We start from the raw sequence: 25,620 nt of genomic DNA, 5'->3' as shown, positions 1-25,620 counted from the left end.
GTGGCATTTACATTGTTGGTGTCTATGTGCTCCGGTAACTACTTAACACCAAGTGATCCATGTACTCGCCCTCCGTACTAGCAATAAAAAAGTGCGCAGCTTATTCGCATAGTTAGTTGGTAGGGCGCATTGGAAGTCCACATACATAAGTAGCACAATTTTTAAGAGTGGGACAGTCGCTATTACAATTGAGACCTCAAATGTCCAGGACAGCGCCAATCATTTTGCCAACAGGCCATGTGCTTGTTCACCCAATGATGCACAATAATATACGAAAAGATAGAACTTCTTAAAATAATCAGAGTCACCTTTGCAATGTTAGAGAAGACACATCACTGTCAACCAACGTGATGTTATGATAGTCCCGTAAATAGTTTGTTACATTTGGTATTCTCTCGGCTACGACACCCAGCTCGCGAAGAGTCGTTGTTTCTTTAGAATCCTCTGACATTTCTAAACCTGTTTGAAGATCCATAACTTTGTTGACAAATGAATATACAGAATGGCTACAACTAGTACTTATAAAATTTTGAAGTCGATCGTTGCCTCAAACAATCACATTTCATAATCTTTCCTTAGAAATAACTATAATATTTAACCAAACAGTTTTTCAAAGAGATTCGCGTTCTTGTAGCCTAAATGAGCTAAAATTTATATTAATGAATTAAAGTTGTTATTTTTTTTTAAATATCTTTATGTTGAATACGAGTAGGCCAGCCTTCTGAGCGCCATTATAAACGGCAACACAAACAGAAAAAGTTTGCCTACCGCGAGACATAAAATTTAGGTATCAATTAACACAACCTTCTTAATTTTTTGCACTTCAGCATACATTTTGTACAAGTGATTTTTTGTACTTTGTACACAGCTAAAAAAACTTGAGCGTCTTCAAAATTTCATCATAAGGTTTATATTTGGTTTACGCAAATATTACCACGTCTCTGAGTATCGAGTTAAGCTCAAGTGGCTTCCTATTCGTTATCGCCGGAATGTTCATATATTGTCTCTTCTTTATAGTGTCCTTTTTAATTCTTCGTCCCCGCGCTACCTTCGGGAACGTTTTGATTTCCTACATACTGCAAACTCCCATTCACTTAGGTCATCGGAGAACTTAATGCTGAAGTTTCCGGCTCACGGGACGTCATTTTATGACCATTCCTTTGCGGTTGAAGCAGTCCTTTTATGGAATGCACGACCCTTAAGCATCAAACAATCGTCCTCGCCGGAAATTTTCAAGTTCAGATTAAAATCGCACTACCTTGCACAATAATATGGCTCCTACGATATAACTGTATAAGTTGCTACTTATTTTGCATTTACTTGCATATTTTTAGTATTTATTTGTATTCAATCGTATGTAAGTCTATCTTATATTGTATTTATTTTTCACATGTGTATATAAGTTTATATTTTTATGTAAGTTTATTAAGATATAGCACCGTCCAGTTCGCTAATTCTTCTCCCTGCAAGGTTGCCTGGAAGAGATCGCTTTCAGCGATAAGGCCGCCAATTTATGTCACCGACTATTATTTGTTTTATATGCTTACTCTGTACATATGGTGTTAAATAATAATAATAATAATAATAATAAAGCCCTTTATTTCCGAACTACAACCATGAAATTTAACATTTTTGTGTTTTTTTTTTTTTTTTTTACATTTTATTTCTTATAGTATATCTCGGAGTTCGGCGTGCCTCGTGGCATAGGCCTCCTCCAGCTCTCTCCATTGGGCTCGGCCCTCTGCAACTCTGGTCCAGTATGGTCCTAGGGTTAGGCGTATATCATCGCTCCATCTCGTTTTTGGTCGCCCCTGTCTTCTGGTGTCCCCTCTTGGATACCATAAAGTAACTTGTTTGCTCCACTTGTTTTTTTTGCAACGTAGCATATGTCCTGTCCAACTCCATTTAAGATTTTCTATACGAGTTATTATATCCGTTACTTTTGTCTTCCTTCTTATTTCCCAATTTCGAATCCTGTCACTAAGTCTGATACTCAACATGCTTCTTTCCATTGCTCTCTCTGTTTTAGCAAGTTTTTCTCTATGTTTGTCAGTTAGTGTCCATGTCTCACATCCGTAAGTCATGCAAGGGAGAATACAAGTGTTGAAAGTCTTTCTCTTAATATGTATACCTAGATCTTTATTCTTCATTATCTCTTTCAAGGACCAGTATTTTTTCCAACCGCATGCTATTCTTTTGTTTATTTCCTTGGACATGGAGTCTTCAGAAGATATAATTTGTCCTAGGTAAACGAATTCCTTCACATATTCGAACTTGGTTCCGTTTACCTCTATGTTCCTTTCTGTTGAGTTCGTCATTAGTTTCGTTTTATCTGCATTAATTTCTAGCCCTACTTCTCTGCTTTTTTCTACTATTTCTTTAATCATGTGTTCAAGTTTCTTAGGATCTTCTTCTAGCAAGATAATATCATCTGCAAATCTCAAATGATTGAGGCGACTTCCATTGATTATAATACCATAGTTATCCCAGTTTAATCTTCTAAATGTGCATTCCAGTACTGCATTAAACAGCTTGGGAGATAATGGGTCACCTTGTCTTACGCCTCTGTTTATTGGAAAGGGGTCTCCTTTTGACTCTAATTTAATACTGCTTTTACTTTTTTTGTAGATGGATTTGATTAGTTCTATATATATATCGTCCACTCCTTGTTGTTTTAGACTCAGCCAAATAAATTTGTGTTTTATACTGTCAAATGCTTTGGAGTAGTCTATAAAGCAGATATACAAAGTCTTCTGGTATTCATTGTATTTTTCCAAAACTTGTTTGATTGTGTGGATGTGGTCTATAGTGCTGTAGTTCTTTTTAAATCCTGCCTGCTCGATCGGTTGGTTTTCGTCTAAAGCCCTTGTTATTCTTTCTAGAATTACTTTTGCGAAGACTTTGTACACATTTGATATTAGACTGATTGGTCTGTAGTTGCCAATATCATCTTTATCTCCTTTCTTATGGAGGAGGATGATATGTGACTCATTCCATTGTTTTGGGATGACACCTGTTGTTACAATATCATTGAATAGCTTGGTTAGGATTGGGCTTATTTCTTCTTCGTTACCTCTAATCAGCTCATTTGATATATTGTCGGGTCCTGGAGATTTTTCTGGCTTCTGAGACATGATGGCTTTCTGAACTTCTTGCAAGAGTACTGGTGGTACTTTTTTATTATTCGTACTAGGATCGTTAACGGCGGTCTTTTCTCGGTCGGTGTCATTGTCCGAGTAAAGAGTTCGATAGTAATCTGTAGCAAGACTCTGAATTTTTCTGCGATTTGTTGCTTGTTTGGAGCTGTTGCTTTTTAGTTTTGGTATCCATTCCACTCCCATGTTCTCTTAATTCCTTAAAAGCTATTCTTGTTCCCCCTGTTCTTAGAATTTCATCTTCTAATTTTTTCGTTCTTCTTAATTTCCTATCCTTTCTTATGCTTTCCCGAATCTCTTTGCTCAGTTTAGATATTAACTTACGGTTTTCTTCAGTTTTTGATTTGTCTGTTATAAGTACTTTTCGTTCTTCTAGGAGCTCCATTGTCTTCGCACCAAACTTCACATCTTTTGTTGCATTTACTTTCCTCAATTTTGACAGTTGTGTGACCATGAGATCATATTTTTCTGTGACACTTCTGTTCGAGTTTACTATTTCTTTCAGTGTGTTTATGGACGATGAATCTATTTTTTCTTTGTGTTGTTCTAATGTCAATTTATTTTTAATATTATTTCTACTTCTTTTTGGTTGATGCTTTTCTAAACGGCAACGTACCATACGGTGGTTCGTATTAAAATTTAAGTTTTGAATAATGTGTGTATCTTGGAAAAACTTTGGTTTGTTAGTTATTATGAAATCAATTTCATTCTTATATTTGCCATCAGGTGATATCCAAGTCCACTTGGTTTTGGGTTTTTTTTTGTAGAGCGAATTTAGTATTGTTAAGTTATTTTGTAGTAAAAATTCAATTAGTCGATGTCCGTTTGCACTCCTCTTTCCAAATCCATGTTTGCCCATTATCAGTTCTTCTCCGGGTTCTCTACAGCCAACTTGTGCATTAAAGTCACCCATGACTATGAGAAAGTTCTTATAATATTTTTTTATAATATCAGATAGTGTGCAGTAAAATCCCTCTCTTTCACTTTCCAATGCTAATTCTGTGGGTGCGTATGCTTGTATAATTGTCCAGGGTTTTTTGTATCTTGGTAAGTTAATGTTGAGTATTGCTATTCTGTCTGAAATGCCTATCAGTTCTTGTATAAAGTTTTTCAATGATTTTTTAATTAAGAAGCCCACACCTCTTTGGCCTGCTGTTTCACCTTTCTGATATAATATGTAGTTGTTTCGTTCAGTTATTTTTTCATCAAGCCTTCTCATTTCACATATTCCCAGGATATCCAGTTTTATATTTTGTAACGCCTTGTCCAGTTCAAGTAGGCTTTCCTGTGTTCGCAGAGTTCTTGTGTTGAGTGTTGCAATGTGGAATGTTTCGTTTCTTTTTGCTGGAGGGTTTTGGTCTAGTGCTCCCGCGGAGACCAGCCGTTGTGGGAGACAATTTGTTCGTTGTTTTTGCTTAAGTCTAATTGTTTTAGCCGTTTCTATTTGTTTCCGGTTTTCTAGGGCCTTAATTAATTTTTTGGGGTATTGGGGCAGGTATCGGATCTTGTTTTCTCTATATAACTCAGTATGTTTGGTCTTATAATTTCATTTTTCTGTATTTTAGTACTTGATTTGGTTGTATTTCTGGCTAAATTACTTGTACTGATTTTTTTCTGTGTTGCTTGATTGGGAGAATCTGAGGGTTCTCGCCTTCTTTTTTCTCTGCTATTGTCGTCCGGTTTTATTACCATGAGCTTGTCATGTTTTAGATATGCAATGTTACCTTTCTTTTTTTCTTCTTCCACTTGGGATTGTAGTTTTTTGCGCCTTTCCAGAGTTTCCTTGGAGTAATCCTCTTTAACATATATATTTGACGGGAGATTAGACTTGTTCTTGAGTATAAGATGCTTCTTCCACAGGGTTGTTAAAGAAATTACGACTGGTCGGTTTTTGTTTTCCGTCTTTCTTCCGATTCTATATATGTTACTAATCTCTTGGCTGTTCATTTGCACTCCTAGATCTTCTATGGTATCTTTTATATAATCTACTAATTCTCGCTCGGATTTTCCTATTTCGTCTACTCCGAAGAAGACGAGGTTGTTTTTTCGTTTCTCTCTTTCTAAGGATTTAATTTTCAACTCTAGTTCGGATACTTTGTTTGTGAGGAGTTTATTTTCTTCAATTATCGCATTTATTTTCTCGTCTATAGCTTCTGTGACGTTCTTAGTTACCGCCTTTGTTATCTGGTCGGCTTGTTTATCTAATTTCTCTTCGAGTTTACGTAGAAGTAATTCCATATTTTTATCCATATTGGTTTACTACTCTGGTAACTTTCTAGTTTTGTGGTGTTTTCACTGTTTTTTGTAGAGATTTTTAATTATTTTACTGGCAGCCCCGATGTTGATATCGACTACCGTCACTGACACTCGAATATATTAAGTGTATAATCTATGACTGACACTGTATGAGATGTTGTAAGGTTGGCACTATGTAAGTGACGAGTCTATTCTATTTATTATCACTTTTTAGGTTATAATGACAGTGAATGAATTTATTTATTTTCGTAGTAAGTAATCGCCCGCACTGATTTTTATTTCTAAGTAAATTAATAGTCTTCGTTTTATTAGATTGTCGCTGGAATAGTGTTGTATTCACTATTTTTGCACTGTTTATAAGTTATTTCACGCGGAGGTCTTTAGCGTACGTGTTGACACTTTCAATACCGGAAACGGAATCCCTGGTGTTAAATAAAGTGTCATATTATTATTATTATTATTACTTCTATTTCAATTCTGGGGAAATGTGGTCACTCCGCCGTCGTCTTAGCAGTAAAATGCTAAACAACCTGAAGACACAAGTACGGAAGAAGTTCGAGGTCATAGACGAAACAAAGCGAGGTTGCATACTAGTTTCTTCAGATTAATAGCCTTCGAATACATATTTAATATTGTTGTGAACAATCACTAATTAGAGCTTATAAAATCTGATCACAGAATTTTTAGAATGACTCCACTTACCAGCGATACTGCATAGTTGTTGTACGAGCGATTCTCGAGGAATAACGTGCGGAGCTGCAATCACTACATATTCTCCGGAGCACAAGGCAGCCTCTACAGCTTCCACACACAGACGATTAATTTGGGAAGACGATATATCGCGATCCTGCGAAAAAATATGCCAACCGGTGTTGTCATAAAAAACTTGTTAAATTTCTTGTAAATAAACACTTTAGAGGCGTTCTAAGATTATCTCGCTTTCGACGCCGCATACCTTTCTCAAAGCACCGAGGTCAAGTATAGTAGCTGGGTATCCGGCATTATTTCTTGGCAAACATATTTCGGTTTTCAAATGATCATCAGTTATCACCATGAAGAACCTAAATAAATAAATAAATAACTTGAAATAAATTCTTATACGGACTTGTGGTTCAATATGTTCAGTACAGCGCAGTGTTGTTACTTTAGTTCTAAATAACGTACTGCTCACCGTTGGCAAATTGAGATCAAAAACATTAATTATAAAGTTGTTACATACGTCGTCGTCGTGGCCTAACGGATAAGACGTCCGGTGCATTCGTGTTGAGCGATGCACCGGCGTTCGAATCCCGCAGGCGGGTACCAATTTTTCTAATGAAATACGTACTCAACAAATGTTCACGATTGACTTCCACGGTGAAGGAATAACATCGTATAATAAAAATGAAACCCGCAAAATTATAATTTGCGTAATTACTGGTGGTAGGACCTCTTGTGAGTCCGCGCGGGTAGGTACCACCGCCCTGCCTATTTCTGCCGTGAAGCAGTAATGCGTTTCGGTTTGAAGGGTGGGGCAGCCGTCGTTACTATACTTGAGACCTTAAAACTTGTATCTCAAGGTGGGTGGCACATTTACGTTGTGGATGTCTATGGGCTCCAGTAACCACTTAACATCAGGTGGGCTGTGAGCTCGTCCACCCATCTAAGCAATAAAAAAAAAAAATACTCAGAAATATGCTGTTAATATGATGTTCATTTTAAAAGAAGTTCGAAGTTAAAGGTTTGAATATAGCCACATATATACTATATATATAACTAGTCCAGCCATGAGCTCTGTTACCAATGAAAATGCATTTTTTTGAAATTAAGTAATGTAATATTATTAAAATGTGTACCTACATATTTATTAAAATCTCACCAAAAAATAAAAAAACTAATCGAAATGGCCGCCTTTGGCTTTTATACAGGCATTTAATCTGTTTGGCCACGAATCTATGGATATTCGAACTGTTTCCAAGGGAAATTTTAAGAGACTCAATGTCGCCGTGCTAAAACTGGTCATAATTTGAACTATAAAGGGTTGAGGTCTGGGCTAGATGAGGGCCAGTCTTCAGCTCTTATAAAGTCCGGAATGTTAGTTTCAAGCCAGGCTTGGGTAGTTTGTGCCGTTAAAGTCCACGGTATATTTTTAAAAAGTGTATTGCTGAGAGGTTTCACTACATGGTCTGAGATTGTATGGATGTACACTTTGGCTGAAGTTTTCACTCCTTTTTCACAAAAATGTAGTTTTATGACTCCTTGATAAGATACGCCCCACCAAACTATCACTGACGCAGGATGATGTCACGTTGTACCTTTCCGCCCACTTGTGCAGCCTCTTTAGAACTTTGAGCGTACACTTTAGCATTTTGCTTTTTGCAGTGTTCTTCAGTAGTGAAAAATTTTTCATCGGTAAAAAGCATATTTCTATGTCTTTCACCTGCATATCGCGACAAAAGGCGTTTTGATCGAACCACTCTCTTTAATTGTAAAGATTGATTTAGGGCATGCCCTGTATATCGACGATAAGCACCGAGCTTCAGGCCTGACTATGAAAATACGCGATAAAGTCCTAGCGGGAATCTTCATTCCTGGCGATACGATTTTTTGTTTCTTAATGGGGTTTCGACGAATTCTAGCTTTAACATCAGTAACAACCTCGTAGCTCTAATAGCACGCGGCCGCCCCGATCTTTTCGGCGCGGCCGCCTTTTCGACAGACGAAGTGTTGTTGTATCTGTTGATAGTACGATATACCAACATACGGCTGATACCAAGCGTGAAATGTCTGGAATATGACCGACGACTCCATACCCACTTTGTGCAAGGCGATCACTGCAATCCTATTTTATTTAACACCCCGTTTCATATTCTAATTTGGTAATGAACACGAAAAAATATGTGAAATGGCGCAAAATCGAAAGAAGTAAATAATGCAAGTAGATTCCAAGATTCTGAATATTAAAGGCAATTTGGGAGAACATCGAGGCGTTTTTATTCGTATCCAGTCAATCAGACTATCGGCGCGCGTTATATGATACCGTAGATTTCTTCGAGCCGGAACAATGAAGCTGGATGGGGTTTTGTCTGTAGTCGGTTTTGCGGAGCAGGTCTTACGCGGCTCTTTTAAAAGGCGCAGTGAGTGTTCTAAGAGGAATTGGGAGAAGAAAAGGATCTCGGTCTTCCACTTCTCCCTCATCTTCTCTAGAGGCGCCGGAGTCCGGTATGGCCCGGTCTGTTACCCTCCTTGACCAGGTATCCATAAACGATCCCCCAGCGTTACAAAGAAAGGGGTCTAGTACATCAGAGTTCTCATTCGACAGTATTTTATTTCCGGTAAGAAGGTGCACTTTTTAGTAGAAACAAGAAAAATAAGTACTCAGCGGGCACCGCCGGGTTCTTAACCCAAAAAAGAAATAAAATGTTAAAAATATATATGGTACGTAAAGATATAAAATATAGTAATTTGAGTACAGAAATCAGTAAATGCGAAACCTAATCTGTTTTACACCGACCTGAGTGACGGGAACAGTTCTTTCGATGCGAATTCTAGGTTTTTAAGAATCTGTTTTGTTTCACACATTTGTAGTTCATCAATAATAATTCCATCAACCTTTCCTAAGCTAGCTGCGTTATTTAACACTGTAAGAATTTGGTCCATGTTATTAATATTTTCACAAGAGGTTTGTACTTGAACACCTTGACTTTCCCATAATCTGTGAAAACAATAAAAGCATGTCGTTAGAGTTCGATAACATAGAAGTATCATTGCATATTAGAATAAATGGTTTATCTAACGATTGTTAAATTTCGTCGTTCCATAATCGATTTTCGTCATTTATTAATTGAGTATATCGATATCAATGATTATCGATTAGCCAAACTCTCGAAACTTTACGCTTTGTTCTTACTATAATGTTTTTGTTTTCGAATAAAGCAAATGAGATCACGGCCTACTTAGTATTAAGTGGTAACGGAGCCCAGGGAAATCAGAACCTGAATTTCCCTGCATACCTTAAAACGTGGGCTCCACGTTCCAATGGTGTGGCCTGACGACTATCTATCTTAGTGCGCTGGTATCATTCTCAAAGAAAACCTTGACATAACAATTATTGTAAAACTTACTGTATTTTACATGGAAGGTATCCTGGAAACGAATCATAATGTAGAAACAAATTTCTTGCACCACGCTCTATCAACCTATCCGCTAATTGTATCCCAAACGTGCATTGTGCAGAAAAGATCACATAACAAACATCTGGATTGCATTGTATTCTGAAAAATATGAAAGGCAGTCATAGATATTAAATGGATTGAAGATCACACAAATATACTTGGACAGTTGCTTTCTTTAAAACAACGGTCTTTAATTTAGTGTTTCTTCACTTGTAAAGTAGCATTTGTGGAATTCAATTACACTACTGATTGCTGGGGGTGAGACATAGTAAGTTTCCCTCCAATATCAAAGGGTCCTCCTCCCTCTATACTAAGCCGGCGATCGATAATCCGATACGGAGATACCTTAAGAGGCAGACCCACTGACCGTTATCACAGACAGGTTCGTTCGCGGATCTCGCACTTTGCGGTGGGATGCCCGTTGACACCAGTAACAGGAGTTTATTTTATTCGTTCAACTCCAGCACACCCTGCGATTGCCTTCTGCCCAAAAATAGTATTGTATGGTGCTCGCCTACCGTATGTTGGTTCAGATGGTTAAATCCTCTGATTCAAGCTATCGCTTAACCGCACTGCGCACTGCCAATCTAATAATCTAACAGCACAACTAACTATAATTTAGGCACACTCAGATTGATTTAAGAACTTAGTGAACTAATGTGAATCGATTATAATTCTAGTTTCAATAACGAAACATGAAAATTTACCTATGTTTGATCGACGGTTGGAATCCATCAATTCTCAGCAGCACTCGACCACGATGTTGTCTAGTTACAAGCAGCTGGAAGGCCCGGGATACCTCTTCGGCAGCATACGTCACTCGAGACAAAGGACGAACGTAACCCCTGGATATACCTTCGCTTAATGCTTTTTGCAAGATCTGGAACATGGACGTTAGTGTACTATATTGATGTGAATGTTATTGCATTATTTGAACCAGTTCACTATATGTACTTACTTTGATTATATTATAGATTGTAAGAATATCGACATAAGTATTTCTTATGTTCTGGATCGAAGGCCTACGTAACCTTTTATAGTAAATAGATACATATTTAACTTAATTTGTATAATAACTATAAAATATATAATATATATATAGGCAGCGGCTTGGCTCGGTAGGCAGTGGCTTGAATCGGTAGGCAGCGGCTTGGCTCTGCCCCTGGCATTGCTGAAGTCCATGGACGGTAACCACTCGCCATCAGGTGGGCCGTATGCTCGTCTGCCAACATGGGCAACAATATATAATATATATATATGTTGGCACACGTCAGGGATGGCTGAGCGGTAGGTTCCGTCATCACTCGTATTCGATTGAACTCAGTTTAGTCAATAAAACTTTTCAATAATAATTATTGAAACTCAACGCACACAACTTTCACAATGACAGGGTAAACCGACAGTTTCGTTCCACATACCGACAGACCGACTGACTAACTGACTGACTGACTGACTGACTGTCAGAGACTCACTGACTAAGACGGACGGAATGACTGTCTGACACGGAATGCCACGACTCTGTCCACGTACAGCCATTTTATACTGTGACGTTACGGAGTCTACCCTTCATTTTGTGATATTTATCATAACAACATTTCATCATTTAAAATAATAATCAAAACCACCGTCTTAATATTACTAAAAGTCGTTATCCACAACAACTAAAAGTCGTTATCCACGACATATATATTGACACTCGAAGACACAATCAGTTATTCCTTAATGTACATCAGAAAATATCAAGCACCAGTTGATCACTGATAAACCCGTACTAGAGAGCGCTATATGCAAGATTTATTATAACTGAGCAATATTTTGCAGTGCGACAGATCTAACAATGTTTTGGAAAATCGTCGAATTCAATAGCGAATTTCATTTTGACCAAAGTAAATCGAGAGTAATCGTTTTTTTTTACATGGTATCTAGAAAATTAACGCACACTAGAATAAAAAGTACAGGACTAGTGGTCCGGGAGCCCGGTACAATTTCGGTCAATTATTTCCTCACGAGCGAAACTTCGTAAAATGCATTAGGGACCTATACTATGAATACTCGCGACCGTCAGCTGCGACTCCGTGGGTGGGGTGGGCAGTGGCAGCCTCCCACTCATGGAGAAAAAAAAAGTTTTTTTAGTCATTTCCTCCCATTTGGAATTTTGTCAGATTATAGTTAACCTAGTATTTTGAAGGAAAAACAAAGTCACCTGGCCATAACATGGTGGATTATACGCCAGCTGACTGCTTGAACATGAAAAAAAAAATATATTTTCAATGATTTCCTCTCAACTAAAAATTTACCTGGTGATCGTTTATAAATTTTTAGTATACTACTATAAATGAAAATTAATATCAGCTTGCTGTATCTCAGTGGAAAGTTTGTCAGCTGGTACCTTGAAAGGTGTAACGCAGCAGCATCTATCACCTACTGAATCTTATCAGCTGACGACTTTTCCCTTGACTACAGCTAGCTGATTTCTTTCATTAATTAATAGAGTATGTTAACAATCCTCTTATAAAATTTTGTCCGGGAGGAAATAACGTTTCTTAAGTTATTCGTCAGTATGCTTAGTTTGACTGTGTTGATAACAAATATGAAAGTTTGATAATGGAAGAAATGTTGGTAAGAGTAAATTGATTAATGAATAATTTATTGTAGCATATTTTTTAAATAATTAACTTTTATTTTCATGAGTTGCTCAAAAATAACAATGAAAATGAATAATTTTCATTCTCGCTTTGGCTTGAGTCGCTTTCATCTCTTTTTGTGATTCACTGTCAGAGTCGCTGTCAGAGTTAGATACAATCATGTCTTCATTCCGTTCGCTCCTGATTACACTTGCGAAGTTGTACCCTTTGTTTATATTAAGTTTTTGTTACGAATTTTTATTATTGTTTTAAATTTAGTTTTTGTTAAGAGGGTTATTGTTTTAAATTTATTTGCAATGCCAGGACCATATACCAATGACCATATAGTCGATTCAGTCACTGAGCGTTTTATTATTTACGCCAGTGACGACAGCGACTCTTCCAGCTACGAGAGTTATGTCGAGGATGAGGAGCCAACAGCTTCCACCAGCTCAGGTAGTACCATAAATTTAATGCAAGGGGTAGCACTATTAGAAAACGATAGTGACGACGGCGACACATAATTTTTAATATTAAGTATATTTTTTTAAATAAACTTCTTAACTTTTAATTGTATTTTATTTATAACACCTAATATACTTCACGAATTCCTCTCTATTCTTTAACTTTCTTCTAAACTGACATGCTTAAAAATAAATTATGGCAAATAAAAAATAACGAGAAAAAAAATTGATTTTCATTGTTATTTTTGACCAACTCATGAAAATAAAAGTTAATTAATTAAAAAAATATGCTAAAATTATTCATTAATCAATTTACTCTTACCAACATTTCTTCCATTATCAAACTTTCATATTTGTTATCAACACAGTCAAATTAAGCATACTGACGAATAACTTAAGAAACGTTATTTCCTCCTGGACGAAAATTTATAAGAGGAGTGTTAACATACTCTAGTAAATAATGAAAGAAATCAGCTAGCTGTAAGTCAAGGGAAAGTCGTCAGCTGATAAGATTCAGTAGGTGATAGATGCTGCTGCGTTACACCTTTCAAGGTACCAGCTGACAAACTTTCCACTGAGATACAGCAAGCTGACATTAATTTTCATTCATAGTAGTAGTATATAAACGATCACCAGGTAAATTTTTAGTTGAGAGGAAATCATTGAAAAAATTTTTTTTTCAAGTTCAAGCAGCCAGCTGACGTATAATCCACCATGTTATGACCAGCTGACTTTTTTCCTTCAAAATACTAGGTTAACTATAATCTGACAAAATTTCAAATGGGAGGAAATGACTGAAAAAACTTTTTTTTTTCTCCATGCGTGGGAGACTGCCACCGCCCGCCCCACCCACGGAGTCGCAGCTGACGGTCGCGAGTATTCATAGTATAAGTCCCTAATGCATTTCACGAATTTTCGATTGGAAGGGACTTGGTCATGAAAATCTGTCACGGGCTCCCGGGCTATAGTGTGGTTGCGACTACGGGAGCGAAAGTTCAAACCTGAAGCCGCCGATTATGTTCACAGTACGATGAATCAGTACTTAGCGCTTGGTAGTTCTTAAACTATAAAAAGAATTACAAAAGATTTTTTTTTAAACATTCATTACTTTGAAACCAAATCTTCAGTATCTGGACGCGCCCTACTTTTGCGTGTATTTACGCTGTTTACAAGGAATGTAATTCCAAACGGTTTCATTTTGTCCCTAAACGCTTACACCTTATTTATGCTGTCTGAATGCTTAATGCTAATGCATGCGCATGCACGCACGCATTACTGACGCAGTTGGACCAACGCCAGCGGTACTACAAAGTCAATAAATGACAAAATCGTAAATCTCTTACAACCTAACCATGAAAAAGTATACTGTTAAACTTACATTCAGCTCCTGGGAATTTCGCGTCATCAATAAGCTCAACACATTTATAGTCACATACGATCTGTCGTCATTCAAATTGGCCATTCCGAATAAAGAACTATCTTGAGGATTGTATTTTGAAACGTCCAGAGTCCATCTTGATGAGCATCTTAATGAAACCTACAGATATTAATTGATTGATTGATTTAAGGACCGGTCATTATATCGAACCTTGGGGGAGGCACGTAGGCAATAATATAAGCTTATTATTGCTTACGTACATATAACATATAAGCTCAGGTGTTATAAAAATGTCACGTTCGTTGTTTCGGGCTTAATTTTCTTTTTCTTTATCATGTTATTTGCCATACAAAAAAAATCGCATTGTAATTTCCATTGTCCCACAAAAACATCTGCAATGCCAGGGCTACGGTAAACCCGAGGGACCTGGGCGGGCCCCCGGCGCGCACTCTGCGTGGCCGGGGGCTCCGTCTGTGGGGGAGTTTTGCTGGACTTCCACCGGGCGCGTCCGTAGGTGGCGGATAACGGGATCCTCTGGGAACAGTCCCACTCCCAGGGGTATCGTCCGATCTTTTTCGTTGCAAGGATTCTTAGGTGTTAGGGAGGTAGGTTAGGTGTAGGTGTAGGATAGCCTAGTTAGGCTTTGCAACGAAAGAGATCGGATGACGCGGACCAAAACCAGCAGGGGGAGTTGCGGGCTCTCCACGCCCTTCACTCGCTGAAGGGTGTTCCTCCTGGAGACGCTCGGGCTCCCTCTCTTGTCCCCTTTCTTCCCCCTTTTTTGTTTTCTTCGGGTCACGTCCGACCCGTTTCGGACGTAACCCATGGGAGATGGTGGGCCACTTTTGGCCTACCTTTCGATGGAGAAGTGAGCCGGCGTTGCTTACGCATCTTCCGGCCGCTGGTCGCCATGTCCCCGGCTTCGGCTACAGGGGCACGCCCTCCAGAGGGGGGTACCGGTATACCGGCGTGGCTTCGTCGTAGCTGCTCTCTTGAGCGTCGGGCGGTGGTCTGTCGTGTTGCTCGTTGCACTCGGCGGGCCGCCGGCCAACCCGTAATCCTCACCGCGTGGGGGACGGGGGCCGCTGCCGCGAGGCACGGGGCCGCGAGGACGTAAACCTCTTTAAAAAATGCCCCAATCCTAAGCTCTGGTGCCCGGCGATGGGATGAATGGCTGGAGGGAGTCCAGTCCCGAGGGTACCAACCAGACCCCAGGGGACCGACCCCTGGTTAATAAAAAAGGAAACAAAACATGAAATGGCATCTGTGAGAAAAGTAATACCCCAGGAGGGTACCTCCCGCTCCGCGGGGGGAGAATCCCTCCGTGCGGTCGAGCGATCGGCCGCACGCTGCCCCACCGTTTCTGGGCGGGCACACACTGTCACGCAGAAGGGGGCGACAGCACGGGTCGCGTAAGGGACAGGGTCCCCACCGTGCGCCTCGAGCGCTGCGAGAGCCTTATCTCGCTCTACTCGGCGCGGAGCTCCGTGAGGGGCGACGCGTCCAGTGGGCGGGAGACACCGGCGCTGTTCACCGACACTCGACAGCGGACTCGGCGGAAGCGGAAGTCGGCCCGACGGCCGGCGTCCTCCGCTCCGTCTGACTCGTCCGAGGGTGAGCCTGCCAGCGCCAAATATATGGCGTTGGCGGAAGGGCCGGCGGCTGCTGCGGCGCCGCCCGCCACAGATTGTGACGCAGTCTCTTCTCGCGGACTGGCTGCTGCCTCCTCGGCGCAGTCCAGGGCCGCCTGCTGTGAGGCAAGAGGAAAAGCGGAAACCGGAGAGGTCGCGCGTTTGGAGCGCTGCCTGGCCGGGGTGGGTCCCTCTGACCCCTTCCGAGCATTCGAGGTGGTTGGGAAATTGGTTTCCGCAGTCGTGGCAACATCCGGCGGTGGACTCAAGGGTGACTGCGTGCGGGCCTTAAAATCCGGAGCGGCCACCCTAGAAGAACGTCTGAGGGAAGTGGTAGACCGCACCACAACGACGGAGACGGCGGGCTTGCGGCAGGAAGTGGCCCTGCAGCACGCCCGCCTCGAGCAACTCTCGAACGAGAATGGCAAACTTCGGGCGGAGAATGGGCAGCTGCGAGTGGACATGGCCGAGTTGAGGACCATGGTTGCCGACCTCATCGAGCGGCAACGCAGCTCGGCCCCTGCCCCTCCTCCGCCCGAAGCGGAAGGCCTCAGTGAGGTGGACGAGTTGAGGCGGCAGCTCCTCATACAGGAGGCGCGCAGCTCCAAGGTGGAGCGCGCGAGACCGCCCCTCGCTCACGAGGCTAACGGAAGTACGCCTGTGCCGGCACCCCGCAGGAGTGTGCAGCCCGCTGTAAAAGCATACAGCGGGAAGAAGAAGGCTACACCCGCGCGAGCTCCCGCTGCGGCTGCACCTAAACCCGCGGCTGCAGGGGCGCCGGCACCCACGGCCCCTGCATCAAAACCGGTGTCCGCTCCTGCCCCGTCCCAGCCTGCGAAGGCGGGGCCTGGCAGGAGCCGAAACAAAAAGAAGGGGCGGACCAACGCCGCCAAACCGGCACCGACCCCCCAGCCCCGCCCACTGCCCCCAGCCCCGGCCAACATGGACGAGGCCTGGACGACGGTGGTGCGGCGAGGGCCCAAAAAGGTTGCGGCGCCTGTCGCGCCGCGCCCCAAGCCCGCCCCTACGGCCGCCGCTCCCCGCCAAGAGGGTCGAGCGGAGCCTAGGGGCCGAACTGAACGAAGGAGGCCGCGCGCCCCGCGGTCGACTGCAGTAGTCGTGGAGCTGCTGCCGGCCGCCAAAGAACGGGGCATCACGTACCACGACGTGATGACTCAGGCGCGCGGCGGCGTAAATGTGGACGCCCTCGGCGTGGAGGGTGGCCTGAAGGTCCGGCAGACGGCCAACGGGGCCCGCCTGGTAGAATGCCCCGGCGCGAATTCCAGCGCCGCGGCAGAAAAACTGGCGGTCCGTTTGCGGGAAATCTTGCCGGACCCCGAGGTGGTGCGCATCGCGCGGCCCGTAAAAATGGCGGAGGTGAAGATTACGGGCCTCGACGAGTGCGCCACGAAGGAGGAGGTCGCCGCGGCCATCGCGTCGCAGGGCAACTGCGCCCTCGCCGACGTCAAAGTCGGGGAGCTCCGGGCGACGTACTCCGGAACCCGGACGGCGTGGGCGCGTTGCCCGGTAGCAACGGCGAACCTCCTGGCCACCCCTCCACAGGGTCGGCCTTCGGACAGCCCAGGATGGCTGCGCGTGGGCTGGGTAGTGGCCCACGTGCAACTGCAGGAGAGCAGGCCGTGGCATTGTCTTCGGTGCTTCGGCACCGGCCACGGCCTCGCCAAGTGCCCCTCGACAGTGGACCGCAGCGACCTGTGCTTCCGCTGCGGCCAACCGGGGCACAAGGCAGCCTCCTGCACCGCAGCCGCGTCGCACTGTGTCTTGTGCGACGCGGCTAAAAGGAAGGCCGACCACCGGGCCGGGGGCCCGGCGTGCAAGTCCGCCCCCTCCTCTACAAAAACGAGGAGGGGCGGAAAGAAAAAGAAGCCGGCTGCAAAAAGGGCAGCCGGTGAGTCAGCTCCCGCCGCGGCACGAGAAGAGCCGCAGGGCGGGACAGACAAGGGAGCGATGGACGTAGCCCCGTAATGGGTTGCGTCCATCGCTTCCTCCAATGTAATTTGAACCACTCCGCCAGGGCACAGGATCTCCTCGTCCACACCATGGCGGAGTGGTCAATCGATGTTGCTGTCGCCGCGGAGCCGTATTTCGTCCCCACCGACCAGGACTGCTGGATCGGGGACGTCGACGGCTCAGTGGCCATTATATTACGACAGTCCGCGGCGTTACCCCCCTTGGATATGGTGGCCAGGGGACCCGGGTACGTCGCGGCTAGGATCGACGGGACCGTCGTGATCGGGGCGTACTTTTCTCCGAATAGGAGCCTCGCCGAGTTCGAGCGGTTTCTGGGCGGGCTCGAGGCGCTTTTACACCGCCTCGGGTCCCGCCCTGTCATCGTCGCGGGGGACCTCAATGCCAAGTGTACGGCTTGGGGTTCCCCCCGCACGGATTCGCGAGGCGGGGCCCTTTCGGAGTGGGCGATCGCGACCGGCCTCTGTCTCCTAAACAGAGGCACGGTCGCGACTTGCGTGCGGTGGAACGGGGAATCTCACGTGGACGTGACGTTCGCGTCCCCGTCCGCCGTGCGCCGCACCCGCGGCTGGCGCGTACTCGAGGGGGCGGAGACGCTCTCGGACCACAGATACGTCCGATTCGAGCTCTCCGCCTCCTCCTTGTCGTCGTCGTCAGCCGTGGGCGCCCGCGGCGAGGAGGAGCTCCCGCAAGGTGCGCCCCGTTCGTTCCCCAGGTGGGCCTTGAAACGGATGAACAAGGAGTTGCTGATGGAGGCGGCCGCTGTTGCTGCGTGGGCGCCAAAACCCGCGCGACTCGCGGACGTGGATGCGGAGGTCGACTGGTTCCGGGGCACCATGGCAAACATTTGTGATGCCGCCATGCCCCGGGTCGGCCCCCGAGCACCACGTGGGGGTGCGTTCTGGTGGTCGCCCGAGATCGCAAGACTCCGCGAGGAGTGCGTGAGGGCGCGCCGCCGGAGCGCACGCCACCGCCGCCGCCGTCGTCGCGACGCTGCGTTCGCGGAGACGGCGGCCCAGCTGCACGCTGACTGTCGTCAAAAGCAGACGGCGCTGCAGCTGGCCATCGGCGAGGCCAAGAAGCAGAGCATGAAGACTCTCCTGGAGTCGCTCGACGAAGATCCCTGGGGGCGCCCATACAAGATGGTTCGCAGGAAACTGCAGCCGTGGGCGCTCCCGGTGACCGAGCGGCTCCAGCCTCGGCAGCTGCGGGAAATTGTTCCGGCACTCTTCCCGCCGGCAGCAGGGGGGGACTTTGAGCCCCCCCAGATGGACGCCACGTGGGGCACGTCTCCGCGTCGCCCCAGTGTTCCCGCTGCCGAGGAGCCCCCTCCCCCTATCACGGGGGCGGAGATCCATGCGGCCGTGTCCAGAATGAGAGCGAAGGACGCGGCCCCCGGCCCTGACGGCGTTCACGGCCGGGTCTGGAGCTTGGCCTTCGAGGCCCTAGGGGACCGGCTCGGGGGGCTTTTCGAAGCGTGCCTCGAGTCGGGACGGTTCCCGTCGAAATGGAAGACGGGCAGACTGGTCCTTCTGCGGAAGGACGGGCGCCCCGCGGACTCACCCGCGGGCTATCGCCCCATCGTGTTGCTGGACGAAGCGGGCAAGATGCTCGAGAGGATCGTCGCGGCCCGCATCGTCCGGCACCTGACCGAGACGGGTTCCGATCTTTCGGCGGAACAATACGGCTTCAGAGAGGGCCGCTCGACGATAGACGCAATTCTGCGCGTGCGTGCCCTCTCCGACGAAGCCGTATCCCGAGGCGGGGTGGCGATGGCATTATCCTTAGATGTAAGGAACGCCTTCAACACCCTGCCCTGGTCGGTGATCGCGGGGGCGCTGGAGTATCACGGCGTCCCCGCATACCTCCGCCGACTGATCGGCTCCTACCTCGAGGGCAGGTCGATCCAGTGCATCGGACACGGTGGGGCGATGTACCGCTTCCCCGTCGAGCGCGGTGTTCCGCAGGGGTCTGTCCTGGGCCCCCTGCTGTGGAACATCGGCTACGACTGGGTCCTGCGGGGCGTCATTCGGGGTCCCCTCCCCGGGCTGAGCGTAATATGTTACGCCGACGACACGTTGGTCGTGGCTCCGGGGAGGGACTACCGGGAGTCTGCCCGTCTGGCGTGCGCAGGCGTGGCACACGTCGTCACAAGGATCCGACGGCTGGGACTCGAGGTGGCGCTCGACAAAACCCAGGCCCTGTTGTTTCACGGGCCGGGACGAGCGCCGCCTCTGGGTGCCCACCTCGTGATCGGAGGCGTCCGCGCCGGGGTCGGGGTGACCGGTCTTCGGTACCTCGGCCTTGAACTGGATGGTCGGTGGAACTTCCGCGCTCACTTTGCGAAGTTGGGCCCTCGACTGATGGCGACGGCCGGCTCTTTGAGCCGGCTGCTTCCAAACGTCGGGGGTCCCGATCAGGTGGCGCGCCGCCTCTACATGGGGGTGGTGCGGTCGATGGCACTATACGGCGCGCCCGTATGGTGCCACGCCCTGACCCGCCAGAACGTCGCCGCGCTGCGACGTCCGCAGCGCGCGATCGCGGTCAGGGCGATCCGAGGATACCGCACCGTCTCCTTCGAGGCGGCGTGCTTGCTCGCCGGGGCGCCACCCTGGGACCTGGAGGCGGAGGCGCTCGCTGCCGATTACCGGTGGCGTAGCGACCTCCGCTCTAGGGGGGAAGGGCGCCCCAGCGAAGGTGTAGTTCGAGCGCGGAGGCTCCACTCTCGGCGGTCCGTGCTGGAGGCGTGGTCTCGCCGCTTGGCGGACCCGTCGGCCGGCCTCCGAACCGTCGAGGCGGTCCGCCCGGTTCTCGCGGACTGGGTGGGCCGCGACCGCGGATGCCTCACCTTCCGGCTAACGCAGATGCTTACCGGCCATGGTTGTTTCGGCCGGTACTTGCACAAGATAGCCGGAAGGGAACCGACGGCGCAGTGCCACCACTGCGCGGACCGCGACGAGGAAGACACAGCGGAACACACATTGGCGCGTTGCTCTGGATTCGACGAGCAACGCGCCGCCCTCGTCGCGGTCATTGGAGAGGACCTCTCGCTGCCGCGCGTCGTGGCTACGATGCTCGGCAGCGACGCGTCCTGGAAGGCGATGCTCGACTTCTGCGAGTCCACCATCTCGCAGAAGGAGGCGGCGGAGCGAGAGAGGGAGAGCTCTTCCCTTTCCGCACCGATCCGTCGCCGTCGAGCCGGGGGCCGGAGGCGGGAATACGCCCGTACGTCCCGGCCCCTGTAGGTGGCGGCCTCCCCCCGGTGAAGGTCAAGGGGCGACCTGAGGGGGTGAGGCCGCGCGGCGCGCTACCAGCACTCTAGCGCGCTGCCGTGGAGTGAATAGAGCGACCGGTCGACGGTGTATCGCGTCCCGACCCGGCAGGCTGGTTCTGGTCCAGCGGGGTATTCCGGGACACCAGCGGCACCGTCTGGGCGGCCCGACGGGCTGCCGTACCGAGACGGCCGACGTTTCAGAGCCTTCGATTCGCCTCGAAGGCTCCGTCGGCTGGGCGTCCTTGGGGTGAGCCGCGCCGTCTGGTTGTAGTGTTGACCGCGGTAGCCCCCCTACCTCATCCGGGTTCTGACCTCGGAGGGGATCGGACGTCGGGTGTAAGAGTGCAGAGGAGTCGTTTAGTGGGTGGGCTCTAAAATCCTTGGGCCCGCGGTCTGCTCACAACACCATGCAGATCGTTGAGTCTCACATACCCCGCGCGCCCCTTTTGCGCGGGGACCTCGTAGGAGGTTCGGCCCTCTACCCGAGAGAAAAAAAAAAAAAAAAAAAAAAAAAAGGGCTACGGTAAAGCCGCAGGCTATTGCTATATCTTAAGCCATATCAAAGGTAAGCAATGTAGCAGTGCATTTCAGTTTGAGAGTTGGGACGTGCAATGTTCCGGCGCGGTGGGAGTTCAAGCGCGGAGGCGTGTCGTGCTCGAGGCTTGTTCTCGCCGCCTGAAGGACCTCGTCTACGTCTCGATGATTCGCCCGATCCTCTCGGACTGGGTGAATCACGACCGCGAACATCTCATCTTAAGAGCGACACAGGTGCTCACGGGACACGGCTGCTACCAGCACCTCGTTGCCGAATCATGGAGCCGACGCCGAAGTGCCACCACTGCAGTGACTGTGACGAAGACATGACGGAGTACACGCTCGCGTACTGCCCCACTTTCGCAGAGCAGTATCGCGTCCTCTTCACGAAGTTTTTTTTATTGCTTAGATGGGTGGACGAGATCACATCCCACCTGGTGTTAAGTGGTTACTGGAGCCCATAGTCATCTACAACGTAAATGCGCCACCCACCTTGAGATATAAGTTCTAAGGTCTCAGTATAGTTACAACGGCTGCCCCACCCTTGAAACTGAAACGCATTACTGCTTCACCGCAGAAATGGGCAGAGTGGTGGTACCCATCCGCGCGGACTCACAAGAGGTCCTACCACCAGTAATTACGCAAATTATAATTTTGCGGGTTTCATTTTTATTACACGATGTTATTTCTTAACATCGTGTAATAAAAATTAGAGATTAAAAATTAGAAATTGGAGATTCGAACACCAGTGCATCGCTCAACACGAATAAATCGGACGTCTTATCCGTTAGGCCACGACGACTTCAGATTGGACCGAACTTGTCGTTGCCGACTGCCGTGATCACGATGCTCGGCAGCGACCTGTTTTCCTAACAGGCAATGCTCGATTTTTGCGAGTCCACCATCTTGCCCTTCTTCCCTCTAGGTGCCGTACCGCCGCCGCCGAGCCGGGGAGGAGGAGAAGGGCGTTCGTCCAGCTCTGGCCTCTATGAGATGGTAGTCTCCTGCTGGTGATGGTCACGAGGTGACCTAAGCGACCTAGGGGGTCGAGGTTGCGCTGCACGCTACCGTCACTCTAGCGCGCTGGCACCAGGAAGATGGGGCGACACGTCGGCGGATATGGTCCGCTTTGCCGTTGTGGCTGTCGTCGCCAAACATACTGTGGAAGAGCATCTCGATCGGCGGTGTACCCTTTCGACCTGGCAGGCTGGTTCTGACCCATCGGGGTATCCTGGAACACCAGCGACATCTCCCGGGTGGACTGACGGGCCGCCATACCTCGGATACTGACGTCATTGGTCGACGACAATCGCCTCGGCGACCTGTTGCTCGGTGTGCTCAGGGTGTCGCCGCGCGTCTGCTTGCAGTGTTGACCGCGGGAGCCCCCTTCCTCTAACCGGGTTCTGACCCCGGGCAGAGATTGGACTTCGGGTGTGAGAATCGTTTAGTGGGTAGGGCCCTATACTCCATTACTTGGCCCCGCGGTCCGCTCCCAACATCTGCGGACCGTCCAGTCCCGCATATTCGTAGGAAGTCGGCCCTCGGCCCGAAAAAAAAAGTTAGGCATGGACCTCATTTCTCTTCTCTCGGCGGTCCGTGCTGGAGGCGTGGTCTCGCCGCTTGGCGGACCCGTCGGCCGGCCTCCGTACCGTCGAGGCGGTCCGCCCGGTTCTCGCGGACTGGGTGGGCCGCGACCGCGGATGCCTCACCTTCCGGCTGACGCAGATGTTGACCGGCCATGGGTGTTTTGGCCGGTACCTCTTTAAGATAGCCGGAAGGGAACCGACGGCGCAGTGCCACCACTGCGCGGACCGCGACGAGGATGACACAGCGGAACACACGCTGGCGCGTTGCTCTGGATTTGACGAGCAGCGCGCCGCCCTCGTCGCGGTCATTGGAGAGGACCTCTCGCTGCCGCGCGTCGTGGCTACGATGCTCGGCAGCGACGCGTCCTGGAAGGCGATGCTCGACTTCTGCGAGTCCACCATCTCGCAGAAGGAGGCGGCGGAGCGAGAGAGGGAGAGCTCTTCCCTTTCCGCACCGATCCGTCGCCGTCGAGCCGGGGGCCGGAGGCGGGAATACGCCCGTACGTCCCGGCCCCTGTAGGTGGCGGCCTCCCCCCGGTGAAGGTCAAGGGGCGACCTGAGGGGGTGAGGCCGCGCGGCGCGCTACCAGCACTCTAGCGCGCTGCCGTGGAGTGAATAGAGCGATCGGTCGACGGTGTACCGCGTCCCGACCCGGCAGGCTGGTTCTGGTCCAGCGGGGTATTCCGGGACACCAGCGGCACCGTCTGGGCGGCCCGACGGGCTGCCGTACCGAGACGGCCGACGTTTCAGAGCCTTCGATTCGCCTCGAAGGCTCCGTCGGCTGGGCGTCCTTGGGGTGAGCCGCGCCGTCTGGTTGTAGTGTTGACCGCGGTAGCCCCCCTACCTCATCCGGGTTCTGACCTCGGAGGGGATCGGACGTCGGGTGTAAGAGTGCAGAGGAGTCGTTTAGTGGGTGGGCTCTAAAATCCTTGGGCCCGCGGTCTGCTCACAACACCATGCAGATCGTTGAGTCTCACATACCCCGCGCGCCCCTTTTGCGCGGGGACCTCGTAGGAGGTTCGGCCCTCCACCCGAAAAAAAAAAAAAAAAAAAATGGACTTCATTTCTCTATGTAGATGGTAGCATTCAAGTAACCTCTTATGTGCCAAAAAATTACTAAATATAAAAACGTAAGCGATCATAGCCATATTTAACGAATATTCTCTTTATCAATAATTACAATTCTGATGAATAACCGAGAATTAAAAATGAACAGAAAATTAGAAGAAGTAATGTTTGAGTATTTAAATAAATAAATCGTTCATTAACAAAAAAAACCTTACATTTCTTAGCTCTCCCTTAAGACAATTAATCACAATATTGCATCCTCTTCCATTGGTGGCGGATAAAACCATGTCTCCGAAACTGGGATTCCTAGAACTCCCGATGTATTCTTCTGCAAGAAAGCATAAGCAAGCAATAATTAACCTTTATTATTAAATTTAATTTCATTATAACACACATTATGTAAATAGAACTTTAAAAAATAATTTCATAAAATTTGTCATACCTTTTAGGTTTGGAAAAAATCTCATTAGGAATCGTTTCTTCGCACTGTCACTTACAGTTGTAAATACTTGATAACCCATCGCTAATCCCATTGATATTAAAGCTTGACCCAAAGCGCCGGCACCTCCATGAATAAGGATGCTATCGGATTTCATAGTTTCTACACCTATTCTCCCTCTGGTCAGACTTGTCTGGTAAAGCCAAAAACAAAAACAGCATTAAAACAGATGAAATAAACCTTTTAGGCGCAATATAACAGTAACTCAGAACTTATACTCGCTTAGAAGTCGTACACTTAGACTCGTTAATTATATACTCGTTAATTAGTTTATGTTTTTTTTAAATTGGGATTTGCTAACGCAATTTTCGTTCTGGTAAACTTCATGTAACCCTATTTTTTCATGATTATAACTGTGTACATATAAATATCTATAAGGTGAGCTTGAATTTATTTGTATAAATTTCGTCTATCAATATCGATATTCGTCTATAAGTTATGGATAGTATCAATATTGAGATTCTCCATATTCTCTACACATCTATTAACTTAGAAACCGTGTATTTTTTAATAATTTAATTTACTAGTGAATTAATTTATGGGTCTGACCGTTTGTTATCACAAAAACTAGAAAGTATTCGATATGTCGGAAATAATATATTATAATGACAATAATAAGCTCAATGTTGCAAGACAAGCACAGTTTAATGAAGGTAGTTTTAATTTACGACTTCGACTCGCGAAACCCAAGAAAATAATAAACAATAATCAGAATACACAACACTGCATGGTCATGAATACGTAACTTTATTTAAAGGCAAGCAGCGGTTACCTTAACGCAAGCTACGCTAAGCTGTATTGCACCATGCGATAACGTAAAGATCTTTTAAACCAATATGTCTGAGGTGGCGGGCGATATTAATATTTGTGCCCCGATAATTGTACTGGTGGTAGAACCTCTTGTGAGTCCGCACGGGTAGGTACCACCAGCAGTAATGCGTTTCGGTTTGAAGGGTGGGGTAGCCGTTGTAACTATACTGAGACCTTAGAACTTATATCTCAAGGTGG

The 25,620-nt window shown here is 47.3% G+C and overlaps 1 protein-coding gene across 1 annotated transcript in view; it reads right to left on the bottom strand.

Moving 5' to 3' along the window:
• LOC114240552 (fatty acid synthase-like) overlaps positions 1 to 25,620 on the bottom strand; it is a 52,115-nt gene that overhangs the window by 1,933 nt on the left and 24,562 nt on the right. Inside the window, exons 25-33 of the mRNA XM_089733917.1 lie at positions 24,556 to 24,745; positions 24,329 to 24,441; positions 14,032 to 14,190; positions 10,273 to 10,445; positions 9,515 to 9,664; positions 8,905 to 9,105; positions 6,367 to 6,472; positions 6,114 to 6,258; positions 309 to 459 (exon numbers count right to left, since the gene is read on the bottom strand). Of these exons, the coding sequence (XP_089590043.1) occupies positions 309 to 459; positions 6,114 to 6,258; positions 6,367 to 6,472; positions 8,905 to 9,105; positions 9,515 to 9,664; positions 10,273 to 10,445; positions 14,032 to 14,190; positions 24,329 to 24,441; positions 24,556 to 24,745 (1,388 nt within the window). The remainder of the gene's footprint in view (positions 1 to 308; positions 460 to 6,113; positions 6,259 to 6,366; positions 6,473 to 8,904; positions 9,106 to 9,514; positions 9,665 to 10,272; positions 10,446 to 14,031; positions 14,191 to 24,328; positions 24,442 to 24,555; positions 24,746 to 25,620) is intronic.

The sequence above is a fragment of the Bombyx mandarina genome, chromosome 16, assembly GCF_030267445.1.
Source record: "Bombyx mandarina strain Sakado chromosome 16, ASM3026744v2".
Taxonomy (NCBI): domain Eukaryota; kingdom Metazoa; phylum Arthropoda; class Insecta; order Lepidoptera; family Bombycidae; genus Bombyx; species Bombyx mandarina.
Note: the sequence above shows the minus strand (reverse complement) of the source record. Positions and strands in the feature narration are given on the sequence as shown.